The sequence below is a fragment of the Neovison vison genome, chromosome 1 (genome assembly GCF_020171115.1).
Source record: "Neovison vison isolate M4711 chromosome 1, ASM_NN_V1, whole genome shotgun sequence".
Lineage (NCBI taxonomy): Eukaryota > Metazoa > Chordata > Mammalia > Carnivora > Mustelidae > Neogale > Neogale vison.
The window spans coordinates 117,793,437-117,808,527 of NC_058091.1; the positions used below are offsets into that span (position 1 = coordinate 117,793,437).

General features: G+C 45.4%; 1 protein-coding gene across 5 annotated transcripts in view; it reads right to left on the bottom strand.

The window, feature by feature from the left end:
* Nucleotides 1-15,091, bottom strand: part of ANKS1A (ankyrin repeat and sterile alpha motif domain containing 1A) — a 177,666-nt gene that overhangs the window by 83,126 nt on the left and 79,449 nt on the right. For all 5 annotated transcript variants that reach the window (XM_044254970.1, XM_044254986.1, XM_044254962.1 and 2 more), the window contains 7 exons: nucleotides 13,693-13,989; nucleotides 12,770-12,845; nucleotides 12,381-12,482; nucleotides 12,184-12,285; nucleotides 10,611-10,807; nucleotides 7,162-7,254; nucleotides 2,011-2,137 (listed from right to left, as the gene is read on the bottom strand). In XM_044254970.1, coding sequence (XP_044110905.1) covers nucleotides 2,011-2,137; nucleotides 7,162-7,254; nucleotides 10,611-10,807; nucleotides 12,184-12,285; nucleotides 12,381-12,482; nucleotides 12,770-12,845; nucleotides 13,693-13,989 — 994 coding nt within the window. The remainder of the gene's footprint in view (nucleotides 1-2,010; nucleotides 2,138-7,161; nucleotides 7,255-10,610; nucleotides 10,808-12,183; nucleotides 12,286-12,380; nucleotides 12,483-12,769; nucleotides 12,846-13,692; nucleotides 13,990-15,091) is intronic.

Consider the following 15,091-nt stretch of genomic DNA (forward strand, 5'->3'; position numbering starts at 1 on the left):
CTCACACCATATTCAAAAATTACCTCAAAATGGGTCATAGACTTAAATGGATACCTAAACCTACAAAATTTCTAGAAGAAAATATAGGAAAAAATACTTGTGAACTTATCCATAAAAGAAAAGAAAAGATACACTGTCATCAAAATTAAGAACCTCTGCTCTCCACAAGGCATAAGGGAATAAAGAGACAAATTACAGCCTAGGAGAAAATTACATATCTGATAAAGAGTGTCCGAAACATACAAAGAACTCTCACAACTCAATAATAAGACCATAAACAACCCAATTTTTTAAATGAGGAGAAGAGTTGAACAGACACTTCATTAGCTATACGGATGGCAAATAATCATACCAACAGATGTTCACATCATGAATCATTATGGGAATACAAATTAAATCCACAATGAAATATCACTATACACCTAATAGAAGGACTACAATTTTAAAAACCCGACAATATTCAGGGGAGGATACACAGTAACTGTGACTCTGAGGGAAAAGCAATGGCATAACCACTCCAGAAAATGGTTGTGGCAGTTTCTTACCTAGGACCCAGCAATCCCATTCCTAGCGTTTTCTCAAGAGAAATGAAACCGATGTTTACACAAAAACCTACAAATGTTTATAGTTTTATTTGTAACTGCCAAGAACTATAAGTGACCCAAGTACCCCTTGACTAGAGAATGGGTACCTGTGGTACACCCCAACAATGGAATACTACTTGGCAATGCAAAGTAACAAATCCCCAATACACAAAGCAACATGGAGCAACCTTCAGTGAATTATGCTAAGTGTGAGACGCCCGACTCAAAGGGTACATATGGTATGATTCCCCTGATAGAACATTCTGGAAAAGGCAAAAGTATTGGGACTGACATAAAAGCAGTGGTTGCCAGAGGTAAGGGAAGGGTGTGGAACTGACTACAGAGGGACACGAGAGAGTTTTTGGTATGATAAAACCATTCCGTACCTAGACTAGACTGGCAGTTATATAACCGTTATTTGTCAGAACTCACAGAACTGAACACAAAAAGGGTAAATTTTGCCATATTTAAATTGTAATTTTTTTTCCCCCAGAAAGCTCCAAATGGAAACCATAAAACAAAACAAAACAAAACAATTACTATAAAAATGACCACAAAGTTTCTGTGTGCTGGAAGAACAATCTTTTAAACAAGATAGTTAAAAATCAGGTCTCCAATGTCAGACACATACGTACATGTTCTCTTCCCCAACCCCCCACCCTCCAACAGGCCCAGCAAAGGGTGGTTCGAAAGAAGCCATCGCACCCCCACTTCTTACCGGAACCGTGACAGTCAGGAATGAAAGGAGGCACTAATCATACCCCACGAAGGATCTAGTACCCGAAAGTTATAAAGAGCGGGGAGAGTCCCCTTTCACGTGCAGTGGGAACGGCACTGCCCCTTGTTGCTGTTCTTAGCACAGAGTCTGTCCCACGTCCACTGTCTGCTCTCCGTCCTGCAGCACTCGCTCCCTCACAGAGGAAACGGAATTTCGCAGAGGCAATGAAAGTAGGCCAAGGCGACAGAGCACTCTAGTTACGGGGTGGCAGCCAATCACGGGTCCCTCCCCAGGAGTGTCTCACTCTGAGGTCAGGACTCAAAACAGAGCCTGTGCCGTCAGGCTGAACCCCAAGGGAGTGACTTGTTGGGCTTGTTTTTCCACCACATGAACTTGAGGGTTTCTGACTTGAAAGATTGATTGATTGATTGGTTGGTTTCAATCTCGGTCACACCACAGGCTGTCTCCCCTTCCACAGCCATGGCCTGGTCTGATGTGACCACCTGCTTCACGTGCTGAAGGCAGGCCAACGCTAATGCAGGGCATTGCAAACAAAAGGTCACAACACTCCCACCACCCCCAACTGCTGTGACACCCAACTTCCCCACCCCAAGGAACATCACCCTCTACTTCCCGCCCAGGATCACAAACTTTAAAAATCCTTTTGCAGTTGTTTCTGCGGGGAGTGGGCTAGGGGTGGGCGTGTACCTTTTGGTTTTCCATCCCCATCCGTGGATCCCAACTTCTTGGTTTCTGCTGTTAACAACAGCTCATAAGGATGCTCCTCCTCTTCCTGGGCTGCACTTCCCTGAATCCAGGGTCTCACGGCCAAGACCTAGGAGAGGAAACACCACAGACTTTCTCGTGTGGGTGCCTAATGCCAGGACAGGTTATGAAGCACAAATTTGAGATTATTGGCTCTTTTCTTGCCAGAGAGAAGGGGGGTCGGCAGAGGAGGTAAAGAGCTCAAGCATCACGTGGTACCACAGCTGCCTTTCTGAATACACACCTGTACCTCAGATCTCAGTGGCTTTTGGGTAAAACATTCGCCTTTTCTTACCTCATTTTATCTTTCAAAAAGCCATCAATAAGCTCCCAAATCCTTCCTTCCCTTGCCTCTCCCAACATCACAGTGTTCTGCATGGCCTCTTTTCAGTGGATAGTAGCTTCTGAGTGGTTTTTAGCTAGGGTGCCTCACAAAGGCCTTCGGTCTCTGCAATTCTTCCCCAATATGCACACACACTACCCCAAGGCTGGAATCCTTCCCACTTTCTCAAGAGGGGATCAGATGACTTCTGACTGACCCCGAATGACTGCCATTTACCAGAAACAAAGGGCTCTATGCACCCTTCTTTATTTGGTGAGCCTTTCTTCACAGGTCCTGGGGGTTATAGGGAAGTTTCTCTCAAAAGCCAGCTTCCTGCTACATTTATGGTACTATGAGTTTAAATTAATTCTACCAATCTCTGTTCTGAGAGGAGTCAAACAGTGAGGCAGTATGGATTTCACTGGAGAGAACAAAGCAGCTCTGTCTATGGAGAAATCCCTGATCCAGGTAGCCATCTTTGATGAAATAACTGGACCAGAGCTGGCTTCTACACCCACCAATGAGGTCTAGGTAGCTAAGGGCCTTGTGGCCACAGCTAGTCACAGTACGAAGCTGGCCAAGCTGCCTCCTCAAACCAGGCCAGAAATACCTTAAATTAGTGCCACAGTCACACCAAGAGAGAGAATGGAGATCCTCAATTTAGAGGATCGTTCTGGCTCATCTGTCCTAAGAATCCAATGCGTTTCAGAGACAAATTAAGAATAATCATGTACCAGCTATTAGGAGAGTGAGCCAAAGCACAAAATCTCTTCCTGAGCAGTTTGGCTAGGAGAAGTGATACATCATGAACAGAGGGGTTCAGAGGAATTCCCAAGTCCACCCAACAAACAATGGTACCCTTACAAATGTGATTCTTTGGTACACGCAGAAACTTCCTCCTTCAGAAAGGTCCCACAGCTCACTGGAGATAAATCAGGTTTGTGATTCATCAGGGTTTTGCTTCTTGGAGACTTAGCTCACTATGCTACAGCCTAACGAGACAACAAGGATTCTGGCTGGCAGCTCCCGAATAAAGGAGAGGCCACGGCTCCTGTTTGGTAAAAAGGCTGCCACTCCAAAGGCAGAATGATGGTCTCTTTCCGAAATTCTGCTAAGCACAGCAGGAACCTCCACTTTACTGAAAGCTACCTGGAAGCTAAAAGCTATTTCATGACAACAAGCCATTTGCCTGTATTACTTATTCCTTTCGCCTCTTCGTAGGAACACAATTAAGGGAACAAAAAGGGACCATTAAAGCAATTCATACAGTGTCAACTTAATACACAGGCTTTATAGACAGGAATTTGTGTTCTGCAGGTTTACACACCCATAGCTATCATTTAGCCAGAGCCCTGGAAATCCGATTCCGTGAGTCTTCTGCACACAGCAAGGACCCTTGTATAGCCCCAAGCATGCTTCTGAAAGATATGTGACAGTCTGGATACCCGGCCTATAATACCCTTTCTTCTCAAATAGGACAGCTGATGACTTCCATCTGGAAAATGGGGACCACTGGACCTTTGGTCACTCTGTGCTTGGCTCTCAGGAACAACGAGAAGCACAGCACCAGCAAATGCTAGAGCTGGAAGGGACCTGAACCGTTCCAATCACAGCCAGAGAACACCTGGCTCCAGCTCTTTCATTTCACAGATGCCCAAACTGAGTTCCCAAACAGGTCTGGGGACTTGCCCAAGGTTACAGAGAGCAACCAGCAGAGCCAGGGCCATGAAATTCACTTCCCCTGATTCTGGACCCAAATGTCCTCATTCCCCGCCCCGCCACCCGCCCTGGGATATAAGACTTTGCATCCAATTTGGAACTCTTTCCCTCCTTTAGACTCTCTAGTGAGAGTACCCTGCTCATATCCAGACAACTTCTTGGGTGATCTTTTCCTCTTAGTCCTGGCTCCTGCCAGCTATGGGATTAAAATCTCATAATAAAGCAAGAGACTGCTTTGCTTTGAGCCTTCCTAACTCCCACTCAAGAAGCCCCGTGTTGCAGTGAATATGGCAATAACTGATTTTCAAGGGAAAGGATTCTGCTCTTTACCAGATTATTCCTTAATCTTTTCTACCCCTTTCTTCTAGGGCCGGCAGTAAATTGGAGCCAAAAAGCCATATTTTCTGTTATGTAGAAAGAAACATTTCTGCTGCAAAGAGAAGCTACTACTAGTCACCACCTAACTGGACCAACAGAACGACCAGTAGGGGTGTGGGCAGTTTTCTGGGAAGAGATACCATGGCAGCTGCACCTTCCCATGAATGTTTAAAACATCTGAACACAGAGAAGGCCGTGGTCAGTCCGATGCAGCTGACAGCCCATTTGGCGGGGCAAAAACGTCTCAGTAGCTTGTGTGTACACACATGCGTATGTGTTTAATTTCTTTAAGCCCATTTCATGACCTGGTCGTTAATCTGATAAGCTCCCGTGGAGACAGCTATACTCAGCTTCCCTTAAAGGCTTCCATGGGTCACCTGACAATGACAAGCCTAGGGAATGGGACACAAACACTGAAGCAGATGGCCTGCCAAACATAAAAGTCAACTGTGATGAGCCAGTGCTTCCTAGGACACGAGGGTTAGGGTAGTAAAGCCTACTAAGTAAAAAATCAAAACAGGGAAGACTAGAGTCCAAAGAAAAAGAAATAAAAGTTCACTGTTGGAGAAGACCTAGTCATTTCAACTACAGCAAAGAAAATCTGCTTTGATCATTAAAAGGATAATGACATAGACCACATCTCCTCCGTACTTATTTACTTATAATCACTAAGTAAGCAGAGCTGGGGTTCTCATCGTCTTTCAACTCCTGACTGCAGTGGCCCGACTGACCCAGAATTTCAGACTATTCACAAGCAAGTCCCAGAAGCATCATCGCAGAGTCTCCACATTCAGGAGAGTAATATGGAAATTTCTCCCCTTATCTCTTTTTTTTCCCCCCCTTATCTCTTGATACTTTTTTTTTTTTTTAAGATTTTACTTATTTATTTATTTGAGAGAGAGAGCACGTGTGTGCATGCATGAGGTGGGGGGGGCGGGGAAAGGGAGCAGACTCCCCACTGAAAAGGAAGCCCAGCAATGTGTCCAGATCCCAGGACCAGTGATCATGACCTAAGGTGCAGAAAGACACTTCTGACTGAGCTACCTGGGTGCCCCTCTGTTGACACTATTATCAACAAATCACATTCTCTGAAAAGCCTGAGGAGAACAGAAAGTCTTCATTATCTAATATTTCTTTAAGAGTCTTGCATTTATCCTTGGGCATTAGGAATTTTAGTTTAAGTCCTTGTTAAAGAGGTGGCATAAGGCATTTGTAGAGACCTAGCCCCAGTTGAACATGCTCCGTAAGTAATATAAGTAAAGGTTCTCCTTATAAAAATGGAGTAAGGAAGCAAATCTCCATATTAAAAATATGCAGGGATATGCTACATGCACTTCTATCTGCTAGTAATGTATTATCACCTTAGAGGCTATAATCTAGAGACCCTTTAGTTGAAACCTGATAATAAGCATTTTGTAATGAAGGCATACAAAGAAATAGGGACAGAATTTACACCTAGCATAAACATCTTCCCCTATTTCCAACACTGACTTTTACGTTCTTAAAAGGGAATCCTTGTATTTAATTATCCATTTTGTTAAATAAAAGCCTTCCTTCTGGTTCCATGAGTTTCTACTAAGTAAAAGAACCTGTCTCACTGGATGGTCTGTGGCAATATCTGACCTTTTAGGGATAAAGTAATGAGACTTAGATGACTAGTTTATATCAGCTGATTTTTAAATTAAAGAACAACAGACCACTGAATGAGCAACAAAATAATGAAATTTATGTAAGATTTTGAATAAATACTGAATAAACATATTCTCTGTACAGTGGTAAGGATTAAAGGAGCATTCTAAAAATGAAAGCTCACAGAAAATATGATTTCTTCATACAACCAAGAAGGAAGATTGAACTATTTGTCCCATGATAATAATTCTTCTTTAAAAAGGTGGAATAGTGAGGTGCCTGGGTGGCTCAGTGGGTTAAAGCCTCTGCCTTCGGCTCAGGTCATGATCTCAGGATCCTGGGATCAAGCCCCACATCCAGCTTTCTGCTCAGCAGGGGGGACTGCTTCCTCCTCTCTCTGCCTGCCTCTGCCTACTTGTGATCTCTCTCTCTCTCTCTTTCTGTCAAAGCAATAAATAAAATCTTTAAAAAAACAAACAAAACAAAAAGGTGGATTAGTCTTCTCAAATAACCTTCTTTGCTTTCTCCCACCCCCACGACTCCTATTTCTCTTCTAAAATGAGTCTTCATGACATTTTCCATGTTTGTCCTGGTGGATTCTTCATGTGAAATGGAGAAGAAAAATGTGAAAACAGAAATAAGACACTTGGGGCAGAATCACCAAAGTTCGCTTATAGGATATCATCTACAGAACAGCGATTAAGGCCATACTCCACGTTTTGTATCAAAAGAGGACATAGGAACAAAACAAGCAAGAAGTCAAACTGTTTAGCTACTAGAGCCAGGAGGAATGTGCATGGTTTACTTTCAATGTGCAATGTGGATCAATAATTGGCCTGTCTGCTGGACAGCTCCATTACAATTCTTTCCTTCGTACTTCTGAATGGGTTGGAAAGGTCTTCTTCCAGATTACTGATAATGCACAAAATTTACTAATCCAAAAAGGCGATAAGCAAATGAGAAAGAAAAGTCTTCTTTAAGCACACATCGAGGTACTTGCAAAAAATCGTTATTTTAGTGATGGCAATAAACCCTCAACCCTCTACCTCAGAAGCTGTCAAGGTAAAATACTTCTTATCTATGCGGTCTTCCTCCTCTTCATCAGGTGGTGGCTTTGCTGGAGGCGGTGGCCGTTCCCTCTGTAGAAGAGAAAAAGCATTTCACTATCTCTTTTTTCAAAAAGTATTTTACTATCTCTTTTTTCGATTACCTAACTTTCGGTTCTTATCTTAACTCTTGGAAATGAAAAAGAATGTAAAGAACTCCCCTGAGAGACTAAACTCAAGGATCAGTATCTAAAACACAAGGTTTAGTATGGTTTAGTATTTGTACCCCCCACCCCCGCCACACACATACACACATTCACACACACACACACACACACACACACACACACACACTTCAGCCAGCATGCTCTTCAATTTCTGATGTTTGTAGCAGAGAGTATAAACACAGCTTTCATATTCTAGACCACAGTCAGAAATAGCACTGAAACCATGGCACTGCCTTATCAGAAAATGTCCAATACCCATAATAATACTCTAGCCTAGAAAAGCCAGTGGCTCAACTTTCAGACTGGTTAAAAAGAAGCAGCAGTAAATCAAAGCAATCAACTTGTCAGAGTTCAAACAAACCCACGTTATCAAGGAAGTAATGAGGAAAGCAATCAAGGACAAAGAAACGTCAATTCCTGCTCAAACTTTAACGTTACCCCCATTTATTCATCGAAGCTCAGAACTGGTCTCTATCTAGTTCTTGGTCACCTCCTTCAATGATTAGTATTATGCATCATCTCTCACATACTAAAACCTTTCATCCCTGCCCATTTCAAAAAGGAACATTTGCCAGCTGTCTGCCCTGGAGCAAGAATTGGTGAACTCTTTCTTAAAGGGCCACGGAGTAAATATTTTAGGCTTTTGCAGTTAACCCCACTACTGCCACAACAGTACCACAGAGCCAGAGAAGATATGCAAATGAGTGTGGCCGAGTTCCAATAAAACTTTATTCATAAAAATGGGCAGCTGCCGGCGGGCCACATTTTGCCAATCCCTGCCCTAGAGCAAGAAACACCCTGAAGCAGGGATTAGGGAGGTCAAATGTGGCCGACAATTTCAGGAATACAGACCACCTTTGGTGACAGAAGGCTGGGGAGAGGCTTGCCATAGTACCTAAGGGACCCGGCAGCGTTGTTTACAGTCCAAAGTCCTAATCCTGCTCCATAATCAATGTTTCTACAGGGAAGGGAGTGGGAACCTGACCCAGGAGTTGGCTTGCAGGCTCATTCCCGGCCTCGTAGGTTAGTTCACAGTGTTGCTAGGACAAGAATATTTATGAAAGGGTGGAGGAACATGGCGAATTACACAAGAGCCTTGGAAAAGTCTGGAAGACAAATCCATGTCCCAGGAGCAGCAGGAGCAGCCAGCGTTAGGTAGCATTAGGTTAGCATTCGGCATCCATGACCTCCCTCTGTTCAAATACACTTCACCCCTCCACATTCTATCTTGATAAATCAGTCATTCCTACACTCCCCGGAACCCAATGGATGCTTAATGGCAACAACCTTAAAACAGATTCATCTTTTCAAGCCAAACAAGGCTATGAGATCACATTTCCCAGTGAGTTCCACTTTCCCTAGCCGTTCTTCCTACAGCAGCGCAGAAACAAGCTTGGTTCCTTCCAAGGGGCACCATGTATGGAAGGGACTAGCAAAGGCAGCAGGCCTGTCATCTACACCAGCTACCCAATCCTGGGACAAAAACAGCCAGGGAAATACAAAATGAAACACAACAACGACAAAAAGGACCCATCCCAGAAGCCTTCTCAAGACTAAAAGAGCCTAGAAAGAACAAGATGAACACCTCTTGCGCAAGAAGTGATCACCAGAGACACTGGAAAGAAAGAGAAGCAGGAGCCTCTTTTTTCCTGAACGTGAGAATGCTGGCCCAGGGGCCTGCAAGGGCAGAGCTGAGTTAGGCTCACCATCCACAGCATTTGTAAGGTGTAGCACAAACAGTCCCCTGACCAAGGTTCATTACCAAGAGCCAAGCAGGTAGCACAGCCACCACATATTCAAGTAAGAATGGCAAAGCACGCATCCCAAGATGCATCAGTTTTTAGTTAGCAAGTCCACCGGAGGACAGATTCTTGGGGTGGGAAAGAACAAAGAGACTATAAATCAGTGGCAAAGCCCATAGGAACTTGGTAATTCAGAGCTTGCTTCAGGAGCCATGTGTTCCTCTGGTAAGGCCTCCGGCTCCCTCTAATGGACATCACCTGTAAGTACCACAAAAATGATGCCTTCCTCCACAGGCCGGCTTGCTTGCTTCACTACACCTAAGGCGGAAGCACAGGAAATCACTTTTGTCCACAGAAGCACGCGCTTCCACCACTCACAAGGAGTCTTACCAGTCCTTGATAATACCCACTCCAGTGGGCTACCACAAGACTGGTGGGCCTTTCTGAAATTCATACAGAAATGCTGGCACTGGACCAGGCAAACAAAAAACAATACTAAGCCTAATAAAAAAGAACACTAAGAAACACCAAGTCATTCCCAAGGCACATCTGAAAAACCCAAGGATCACCCAGTGGCCAAAGGTTCATCTAAATGGTCATAAGGCAGATTCAGACCAAAAGGGATAAGGCTGGCCTCTACTACAGGAAGGAATAATATACACCTGGAAATCTGCCTCAAGCTGGGATCATTGGGACTCAGAGCAGTGGCAGGTTCAATAAAAATGCAGTGCTCAAAACCTCAGATTATTATACTGGCGATGTAGGAAGGTCGGTCAGGGGAACAGTGATTTAGGCTTGGGCTCAGAATAAAACCCTAAGGGAGAAAAAGGGAGTAAAACCTCTTGAGAACAATGGACAAGACTGGAGGCAGAAGTAAGCCGTGGAGAAAGGAGCAGTCAGATGGGAAAGTGGACCTTGAGAAAGAAATGGCTAGAGAGATTATAACTGGGAAAAACGGGAATGCCACATACTAACACATGCGATATCCGATTAAGTCCTGCTACAACCCTGCTGAATGCAGAATCCGTCCAGATCCAAATGGATACCATTCTGAGGATAAATGGAAGGTGAGGATGCATTCAGGGGAGACGAGAACTTACTTCGGTGAGCTCTTCCACTGTGGAACTGCTCTCAGGAGAGAAAACTATCAACATACAGCAAAGACCCCAAAGACAGAAGCCGCACAAGGCTAAATGGAAAAAATGCTTCAATTTGCTCTAATACCAAAAACTAACAGAATGATGCAGACATGTTATATTGAAATCAGAAAAGTCAAAATTCTACCTCAAGGGGATCTATATAGATTAACCACAAAAAGCAAGAGAGATGTGGGAGAGGCCCAGGAGAACAAGGGGAGTAGGCTGCAGGCCTCTGGAAAGCTAGCAGGCACTCGGTGCATACTCCCTCTCCCGGCGCTCCACCAAAGCACAGGCTGACAACACAGCCCCCATTTGTCTGTCGAGGGCCCTAGGTCACATACAGGCCTCACTCCAGCAGTCTTCACTCCTGCTGCCTCGGCCTCCTTGTTCATGGAGTCTCGGTCAGATGATCGTCCGCTGGCCATGCTGTCCAACGAATGGCAGGAGACAGCGTTATACAGCGCCTCGTAGGGACCCTCCTCTTCAGCGTTTGTGTCAAAATCAATGATCAGTTCAGTCACTGCTTTCTCCACATCACCTGAGCAGGTTAGAGAGCAAGAGTCAATGGATGGAGAGCATAATCTCAGATTTCCAACCACTACCCAACCCCCTTCCAACCACCTCAAGCTCCTTGTCAACCTGAACTTGACAAACCGCAACTGAGAGCAGGAAAATAAAACAACTGCTTTGCTCCATGGATAGGAATAAATAGAGTTTCAGTTGCTCTTTATACCCTGAGACTCAAAGAGATTTTTCTCTAATTCAATGTGGCAAACCCTTGACATCTATGAGGGATACCTCCCTCCAAGACCTTAAAAATTCCCAAGAACCTCAACACCACCATAGCATAAACTTAAACCATAAAATGTGGCAAAGTATAACTGGAAACTTAAGTATTCCTTTCAAATTCTTAGCAGAAACCTCCATGTGCTCAAGCAAAAGAGGGGTGGTGAAGTCTTTCTGAAGCGGAGGCACTGTGCGAGGTTAAACTCACCAGAGAACACGAACACCAGACTACCTGGGACTCAAACATGGGATGCTGAAAAGTTACAGACTGTTGTGGACCAGAGATCTCTGGGTCTCTGGCAAACAGTCAAAACCATTACTGTAAAATCCCTGAAAGCTAAGAGTTTAGTGAACTACTAAGCCTATCACCAGTGGATTATGAGGTCAAGAAAAAAAGCAGGGGCGGTGGAGGTGGGGGCAGACAAGGACTCCACAGTGAAGACAGGTTGAGCACCCCTTAACCTGATATGTCTGCACCCCTCTGAAAAATCCCTTTCCTGTTTCAGGACTGGTACGTTGTGCTATTCCTCTGGTCTTCTTTGCTATGCTTTGTATTGGAGGGAAGGTGTCCATCAGTATTCTGTCTGTCTCATTCATTATACCTAGGACCCAGAAGGTTGCTCAATAAATCTGAAAGGGTAGACTGTGGTTAATGATGGGGAGGCTGGACTGCCCAAGCTGGTGCCCAGACCACATCTGTTGGCCAAGTTATACAGAACCAAAATCTGCCATCTACACATCTACCAACCAGGTGGTACTCACTCAGCATTTACTGAGGGCCAGCTATGCCCACAGCAGGGTAGTGTGTGTTAGGAAAACTTTCCCCGAGATCTGAATTTACCTTGAGATCATCCGGCCTACACCACATCCCTGAACAGACCTCACAGAGCCAACCATAAAAGTGAGAGTAAGATAAAATAGGAAAGAAGAGGTCCGAAGTCAAAGGCCTAAGTTTTGTCCAATAAAAGTTCAGATACTAGCTAGGAAACAATAAATGTGAATATGAACTTATTAAGCACTCCCAATCCCCTGAAGTTATTATTTAAATTAAGCTTTTTCTCTTCTACCAAAGACCATTCATCTCTTCAAGGTGAGAGCTCCTTGACTGGCGCAGAAAGGTCACCTTACCCTGAGACTCCTGGGATACGGAAACCATACTGGAGATGAGAGGTCCCTGAGACGTGGGGGTTCTATCGGCCTCTTTCGCACCTCTTTTTCCAGTCATGTGATCTACATGGAAAGACAAAAAAGAGCTGCACCAAATGCAAATGCCTTGGTTCGGTCAGTGTGTCCCCAGGTCGCCCCAACAGGCGATGAACGGGTACCTTCAATAAGCGCCGCTATCTGCTGGCTCTTTTGAGAAGGCAGTTCCCGGACAGTGTCTAGGGCAGTCAGGCCACGGTTATCTTTTATGTTGACATCAATTCCTAGAAAAGCACACCAGGTGGACCGGGGGGAGTGAGCAGTTGCAAGTCAGCCTCAAAGAGGGTCAAATTCCCGGACTCCTAATGCCCCCAGTAGCACGACCAACATTTTTCATCCAAAGCCATTTAATACAGTTCTTCCAGAACAACTCGTACACTTGCGGTCAACCCATGGAGACATACATACATTGGGTTCAAGTGCAGCCAGCAACAATCCCCCTGTGAGGAGGCTAGGGAGAACAAGCCCACCCCGGCATGCCATGTAAACGAGAGCGCGGCCGACCTCTCACCTGCAGCCAGCAGGATTTGCACCACATCAGTCTTGCCAAACAGAGCAGCCTCATGCAAAGCACTGCCCTTCTCCGTCTGGAAGGCAAACGAGAGCGCAGAGCAGCATGTCATCAGAACAGTGACCCAGGTTTGGCTTGGCTCCACACGACAAATGGAATACAGACAATGGGAAGGAGTGTAAAATCAACCACACAAAGTCCTCTGTCATTATCTTTCCCACTTTTCTGGTCTGGATTCTGGAACCACAGTCGTGGCCCGGACGTGAAGTGTGTTTGAAGTGCCACCATCAGGCCACAGAGGAATAACTGTGTAGCAACTCCAGGAGCCACCTACTGGTGAAGCTCCTCAGGCTCCAGCCCTTCCCAGTAGGGGGAAGGGTCGGGGGAGGAAAAATCAGAAGAAAAGTAGGAGAGTTGGGGGTGGGTGGGAAACAACCAACATCTTAACTTCACGTGTGGTTTGGTGCTTTGGTTGATGCAAAAGCTAAGGAGCAGTCATTCATCAGAATGGACAAAGCTAACTACGCGGGGAAACGCTAAGTCTCTTGTTGGCAAGATCAAATCCATGAGACTTTGCAGGTGGCAAAGAGCAGCAGTGGGAATGCCCGTATAGGAAGATAATGAAATTTTTCTAATTTTGAGAGAGAGTCCATGAGCACATCTTTTCAGGGCATAATGACTATATATTACCCCTGAAAAGGAAAACAAAACAAAACAAAACAAAAAACAAATCAGTAACAGACTCACTTGAGGAGTTTGTCTCTGAAGTTTCACATGAAAATGAGTCAACGGATGGAAGCATCTGAGACAGGATGTGAAACGTGCTAGATAAGAACACAGCCCAGCAGCATGGTCCCTGCGCCTCTCCCACCACAATGCGGCCCCTGGAGCCCGGGGGGTGGGGGAAGCGACTGCCCGGCTACCTGGTAGTTGCTGTCCATGCCAGCATCCAGTAGGACCTGCACCACAGCTCTGTGGCCGTTCCGCGCCGCCAAGTGCAAGGGCGTGTGCTTCCTAGTGTTGCAGCCCAAGAGGTTGGGGTGCGCGTTGAGGAGCATCTTCACCACCTCCAGTCTCCCATACAGAGCAGCCAGGTCCAGGGGTGTCTCGAATTTGTTGTTGCGCATGGTGGGGTCTGTCAGCTCCTCTAAGAGGACCTTCACCACCTCCGTGTGGCCGTACTGCGCGGCACAGTGCAGGGCTGTCTCGTTGTCGTTGTTCTAAAGGATTGACAAGCAGATCCCGTCAGAAGGGCACCTGGCAGACTAGCCTATGACTGGGAAGCACACCCAGAAAACCGTTGAAATTTAAATGAGAAAATAGCAGCAATATTTGGGGACTACTAGAAGCCGGTCAGAATGAAGACAACAAATGAGGCCGGCTACTCCGATCAGCCACCGTGTGCCCCAGTTACTGCCAGAATGGGGGCTGGGGTGCCCCTCAGATTTACCATCTCCTGTGCGCCATGAAAGAAGTGTCTGCAGGCTGCAAGGAGAGTGAATGGGGGAACGCGGCGGGCCCCGGGCAGAGGCCCCCACACACGTGAATGCTGATGATATCACTGCCATTGACTCACTTTAATTTCAACTGTTTTTATAATTTATGTTCCATCAACCCTGGAGTTTCTGATTCTGGTTTTCTTGACCGTCCACTGCCTTACAGACAAGCTTTTTTTGAAAGAGTTTATTATCTGCACAGCTTCTTGCATGCAAATCAACCAGCCAACAATCAAAGTAAAAGAGCAGAGCACCAAAAGTTACTCTCGGAGATCTCAGCCAACAGCCACCTCCTGGGGAGGGCGGCGCCTGAGCTTAGTCACAGAGGAGCCTGGGACCCTGTTGTCACCCTGTGTCTACCCCAGGAGCCTGCACCAATCAACGCATGCGCAAGCTGCCACACGGGGAAGTGTTGCTTGTGTCCCAAAGGCTCAATGAGACACAGGAATGTTTTGTGAGAGGTGCAAAATATTCAAAGTTGTAATACAACCATCAGTTCAGATTCACAATCCCGGGGTCCTTTAATGCCAATTGTGTTTCAAACTAAAGACAGAACCTGGGACAAAATAGAAGTTTGTGCTCCATCCACCATCAGAAGCAAAATGCTAATCATTCCAGTTGTGCTGCTTCTTCTTTTTTTTTTTTTAAAACTACTACTGACAATGTATAATCAGAGCAGGAATAAAGTAATTTCTATGACCTCTCCTTTTTTGGACGCACTAATGAAAATAATTCTCCCACCAGATTTTGAGATTCCTAAATTGATCCAGGAGGCTTCTGCCACTTTAGGGGAACCAAGCAGATGAGGTGGTGTGTCCATCAGGTC